At 30.8% G+C, this 6444-nt stretch overlaps 1 protein-coding gene across 1 annotated transcript in view; it reads right to left on the bottom strand. All coding sequences in view use genetic code 11, as the record gives it.

Moving 5' to 3' along the window:
- Window positions 1–5681: 5681 nt before the first annotated feature.
- EGR_08214 (hypothetical protein) overlaps window positions 5682–6444 on the bottom strand; it is a gene marked incomplete at both ends in the record, with an annotated part of 1254 nt that continues 491 nt past the window's right edge. Inside the window, one exon of the mRNA XM_024497463.1 lies at window positions 5682–5895. Within this exon, the coding sequence (XP_024348104.1) occupies window positions 5682–5895 (214 nt within the window). The remainder of the gene's footprint in view (window positions 5896–6444) is intronic.

The following is a 6444-nucleotide window of genomic DNA, read 5'->3' as shown; positions in this document are numbered from 1 at the left end:
GGCCTAACATCATCTTTTAACTTAACAGTTGATCTTGGCTCATCAAATAGTGACTTATCAACCAAGCTTTTAAGGACTAGCTAGTATTGGAAATCCGTTCGACATTAAATTATTAACAGAAAATAAGGTTTAAAAGTGCAAATTTTAATTTTGGCTCTACGTGGTTTTTGACAACACTGACCATTAGCGGCGCGTCTTAGATTAATTTTGGGTTGCAGACACAACAAATATTAATCCAGACATCTGCTAGGCAGGGAGTTTGGTGAAAGTAAAAGAGGACAATGTGTAGCCCTTTGCGTGTTTTAATCCAAAGGTAGTAACCATTCACATGACTAAATTGAGAATGAGCACAAATTTGGAAATCATGCTGCACGTTGCTTATCAGGAAGCAAGAAGCTCTTAAATTGAAAAAAAATTTCACAAATTATCATTGTATTTAGGAATATAAATCATATTATGGACTCTGTTTCAGCAGAATTTTAATCGCATGCTCCGCTCGGTGTTTTAGCTACAGTATTTTTAAGCTTTCCTTCATAATTTGCGACCAATAAAGGCAATGCCAATGATCAATTAAGAAAATAAATTAAATGAGTTGCCTTGGTCATAAATCATGAAATTAGATCGCAAATTAGATATACAGAGGTAATGTAAAAATAGGAAATGCAATCAAGCAACGCATTTTACGGCTAACTTTACAAAAATATCTCCATTTTAGTGCTTTAAATGCAGGAGTTGTAAAGTGAGGCAGTATATTTTTAAAAACTACTTAAATGATTTTTAGGAAAAAATTTAAAAACAAATCAATTTAATTCCTATGATGTGGTAGTTAATGAGGCCAGACTGCTAAGCAGACATAAAATATATCGACAAAATATGCCTAATGAAAAAAAGTAGTTAGAAATGTTTTTATATTATAAAAAAGGTAGCAATTAAAACTACCAATAAAAAAAAGTTTGTTTAAAAATACACGGAAAAAAGACAAAAAAGGCCAAAGATCTGGTGATGGAATCTCTAAATCGAATGCAGCTACACGAGTCGCCTTAAAGCCGCATTTAGTCAAGCACAGATTTGCCACAATCAAGCAAATTATAAGAATTAGCTTAAAAACAAAAATATGGAAAAGTGAAATTTTTCCAAAAATATCTTTTTCAAAAAATATTACGAAAAAGTTTTCGAAAATTGAAATTTGTGCTGTTATAGTTAAAAATAAAAAGTAACGAAGCCAATTAAAAAATAATTTAAATTTTTTTTTACAATTACACTTGCTTTTTATGTTCTTTAAATTCTTTGTTAAGTGATTGCTAAAAAAAGACAAAGTTCTACCCAAAAACTGTGTTAATAAAATGTTTCATTTTTTGTGTTTACGAATATCAAAATTTTTGCAATAGAGTAATAATAAAGAATTACAGAATTAGGTATAAAAAAATGATTACGAATAATTTTGCAACCTAATTGCTATCGCTAATGCATGTAGTATTCAGTATTACTAATTTTGCAGTTAGTACCGCAAGATACCTTGATTAACATCCGTATGCAAATTTGGTCACCTTATCGGGCGCCCTGAAAAATGCATTATGCTGAAAGTTGTTTCTAGACCTAGTGATGTGTTTGGCCGGGCAAATAATCTCGTAAAAGACGGCACAAGCAGTCAAATTTTTATTTTTTTAAAGAAAATTGGTATATTGCAAAGTTTAATTTAAATTGCACACAAATATCTGAGCTGAAATCAGTTGCTGTCAAAAATAAACCTAGATAAGCAACGCAAAAAGTAACAGGATTTTTAAAAATTGAAGGGGTAAAATACCATTAAGCAATTCTCAGACGACTCTTCAAAAGGCCTATTTAAAAAAGAAAAATATAAGATACTTAATGCATCCACTTTACAAGTAGGAGCATATCTGTGCCTTGTTTTTTATTTATGGGAAGAAATACAAAGTCTTTTACAATAGCATATTTTTAGTTTTCATCGCAACTTAAATGCTCTATTTATTCAAAACAAGCAGTTTAAAGAAATTGCAAAACAAATTAGGAGAGAGACTTGTGATATTCCTCTAAAGTTTGCACAGAAATTAATTTTAAGAGAGCTTTAAAACTTTGTTTCACCTTTTATTGTTATGGCATACATTAAAATACAACAATGGTATTAGGGTCTACCTACATAAAAATTTACGGGCAGTGGTCTTTAAAGAAATAATTGTAGCTTTTTTAATGCGCAAACCTATTTTGTAGAGTTTGTATAGTACCTATTCAAGCAAAATTAAAAACGCATTAAAATGCGTGATATATGCACTAGACAACGTTTAAAAATTAGTTTTTATAATAACTAGCAGATACAAGGCCTACGTATCACTTGTGGCTGTATCCGAGGCCTCTGTTCGCTGCTTACAGCATTGGAACACTAATCAATATGAAAAATGATAATTAAAAACCTTGATAATTTGCATAGTTGTTTAGTTATAAAAAAAAAACAGAAAAAATCTAAAACCTTAATTGCACGTTTTGCTGGTAGTAAATTATATCAATCTATTTGCTTTGAAGCCACGATAGTTTACCTAACTGGGTTTTCATTTCGATTATAATTTTGGTGCTCTTTGGCAAAACTTCTTAATGACTCAAATTACGATAAATTGCGGCGTTTACTGATTACTTTAGTAAACGAAAAAATTTACTATCATTCGAAGATCAAATTACTGTCGTATATTACTGTGTAGTTGATCCTAATTCTGAAGTGTTTAGGAATCTGTGGTCGAGAGAGAGATTGTTGCTCACAAATTAATTTCGTAAGAAAACATTTGATACCTTTGTTAGCATATATACAAATATATTGAACTGGACTTGATCCTACAGAATATATTTTTTTAATGTTCTTAAACATGATCATTAAGGCATCTTCAGTAATATGTATGACGGAGTTTTAAAGCTCTCCTAAAATGCATTTTAGTAAAAAATTTATAAGAATATCACTCACCATATTCATCTATATGGAAGAGTTGTATGAAATATTTGCAATACTAGATCGATGTTGTCCTTGCTGATGTACAACTTAAAAATTAAAAACTGGCTTGCGAATTTAGAAGTTTTCGTTTTGCGGTGATTATACATGCCTTATGAAACGCACTAGTGACAAAAAACGATTTAGGATATTTGACAAAAAAAGGAAAATAATTGCTTTGTAGTGGTATTTTAAAAAAAGTAGCTGATGCGGTGAGACGTCGTTTGACCACTTTGTGTAAAAAGTGAAGTAAGAAATATGCTCATTTATTTCTTTAAAGTGAAAAAAATACATCTGCAAAGTGGTTGTAAAGTAAGGTATTAGTTTGTAGGTTTAACTTTGAAAGAAGAGTAGCATTTAACAAAAGCATTTATTCTCAAAGTGCTCTTTACACCGCATTTACTAACATCTACAATATACAAATATAAATAAACATAAATAAACATTAATAAAAAAAATATAAGTAAAAAATAAAATTTAATAAAAATATAAATATAAAATATATATATAATAAAATATAAATAAATATGCTAGATGTGCCTTCTTCTTTAATCTAAAGCCATCACCTCCTAACGAAAGTCCTCATTTCTAATCTAGATAAAACACGTACATATAAGAGGGCATGAAATGGACAAAAAACTGTTTTACTTAAAATTCCCTTTACAACTAAAATAGTTTGACTACGATTGCTGATAACTTTTGGTCACTAGAGCTAGCTGTTTTACATTCATTAATAATGAGACATTGATATTAATTTAATGAGGTATATTTCTTGACAAATTCATTGTTATTTGCTTTCAATACCAAATTTTTTGTCTTCCTGTCACAGGTTAAGTTCCTAAATGTATCAAAGCTGTCTGCATTTCTAATTCTGCGTTAATTGTTGTAATTCGAATCGTTGAAGTAAAATAAATTCCAATTAGTCTGAACAGTTTAAATATTTTCTCCTAAACTAAAATTACATTTAAATAATATGAAAGACTTTTGAATCTGAGGCAAAGGAAATAATGTCTACTGTCGTCAAAGCGTCTTATCTAGAAAATGTTTTAACATATAATTTTAGTTTGGTCTTTAATACCTCTATCTGCCACAATAAGTTCTTGATCGGACAGCACAAAGTGAAGTGTTTACATCTAAACTTTTAAAATAATTGCAATCAAAGTGCAGAATTTGACAAGTCCTATTAGGCGCATACACTAGAAATTTTTTGCTTATGGTTCTACTATCGTAAAATGTAGAAGCCTATAGGTCTCACTAAGTCTTCTGGGCTTAAGAAATTCTGTGCTGATTGCACAAAAAAATTTCATCAATATAACATGAAATCTGTTTACTGTGCTGGAGTCTAAAATAGCTTATCTAAAAAAAATAACTCGCTGTGAATATTTTATTAAATACGCTTTAAAGATTTTACGTATTTGCGTATTTCGGCTTTGAAATGAAATTGTCTTAAAGTGTCCTTTGCTTTGGCAGCAATAGAATAATTTGATGTGCATGTTGTGCTTAAAGTGAATTGAGAAGTATTTTTGGAAAACCGAATAAAATGCAGTCCAAAGCTGGTGTAGATTGAGACAAAGAAATTACTATACCACAGCCTAAACGCAGAGCTTGTCCAAAAAGATTGTAATATAGACGGAAACATTGCCCCTAATTTAAGGAATGCAAAATGCAAAAATGAGCAAGCGCTCTAGTTATAAAAAACCGAAAAAAATATTTTACAATATATTTACATCCAAACATAAAAGCTTACTGATGAATTTTGCATTTATATTCAGGTAAGGTAAAATTGCAATTGTAACAATTTTCTGTAACTAAAAATATCCTTTTTTAGGTTTTTACTTAACAATAGGGTACAAAACGTCAAACAGAACTGCTTTTAACTTTTGTCGAATCAGTAAAGTACAATGTCAAAATTTAGAACAGGGCATTTAGCACAAAGCCCTATCCTTGAGCCTGGCCCTACCATATGAAAATTATAATGTGGACGTTTCTTTTTAAATTCAATTTTCTGGTGTCCGATTTGACAATTGCTGTTGTGAGAATACGGACTTTTAATAACGCATATTGTCTACTTTACAAGCCATCAGTGGATCAGTAGGTTCTTTTGCATAAATATCAGCTCCACCAGTTCCATCACAAATGTTTTTCTCTATTTATCTTTTTCCGGCAGAGCATATTTCTCCCTTAATTTTTGCATATCAAGAGTCATTACAGATATGCCAATGCTGTCATAAATAGGGCACGATAATAAGGATGAAGAAACGGAAAGAGGAAAATACCACTGATTTACGTATATATAAACTTAAGTCTTATCATTTTTATTGAAAAATAGTACTACTCATACAAATAACTATGGCATATCGACAAAATTTTTACACAATGTGGTTTAAACATCTTTGAACTAAAATACTAGGGGAAATCAAATGAATTCAAGTTAAATCTTTTATGCGGTAAAAGAATTCTTAACATAGAATGAGTCTAATTAATTCAACATCATTTGCTTACTTTTATTTTGTCTACTTTTCCTGCCTAAACTACAATATTTGCAAAAATAATACATATTCTACCATTTTGATAGCTTTCTGTATGCCAAAATTGTGCTTAATTTTATGTATTTGCTACTTTGATGTATGTTGATGGTAAAAAAGAGGATTCACATCAGATATTTCAGAGGCAGTCCTGTATTTTTACTTCAGAACAACAAATGTTCAACTGCAGAAAAGCGTTTGCATTTAAACAAAAGGTAATTCCAGTAATTTTTTTGAATTGCATTGTTCAACAAAACTAAAATATTACCTTTTGATTTTCTTAAATACTCATCATCGTCTTGAGAGTACGAACAGAATTCAAAGTCTAGGCGTATCGGTATTTCACCTTTAATTGGTACCGACAAAGGCAATTCACTACTGGGTTTTATTTATAATAAGTGATTGTACATTGTGTAGCATTAATTTTGCAAAAGTTAGATAAAACAACTAAAATGAAACTTGGGCAGCCAGGAAATTGCGAATGCGAATTTGAAATATATATACTTGGACCTAGTTGATAGTAAGCTAGTATTCCTATTTCGCTGTCATTGCTGCATACAGGGAGATGCTAGTGCTGTTAAACATTTAATAATTGCTCCGTTATTTTTGCAAGCTTGCCTTTACGTTTCCTAGAAGTGCAGAAAAAAACTATCGTTGGCTAAGCTTTTGAGTTAAGAGAAGCGACGGTTAGAGGCAGTTGTAGTGGAAACGAGTATTAAATAACACGAAAGATGCTTATTAATTTCCGGTAAATAGAGGTGTAATATTTGTATATAGCTACAGAATGTTTTAGCCTGAGTGCGTACGGTGGGAGACCGTTCAGTCTTACCATAGAATTTGAACATGGTGGTGGGCAGTGCACTGGTTATCCATGCGAACGGACGACGCATCAAAGGTTTGTCATGGAAACCTTAAATACGCAAATGT

This window comes from Echinococcus granulosus, assembly GCF_000524195.1.
Source record: "Echinococcus granulosus chromosome Unknown EG_S00099, whole genome shotgun sequence".
NCBI classification, from domain to species: domain Eukaryota; kingdom Metazoa; phylum Platyhelminthes; class Cestoda; order Cyclophyllidea; family Taeniidae; genus Echinococcus; species Echinococcus granulosus.
The sequence above is the reverse complement of the archived record's forward strand: the minus strand, read 5'-3'. Positions and strand labels throughout refer to the sequence as shown.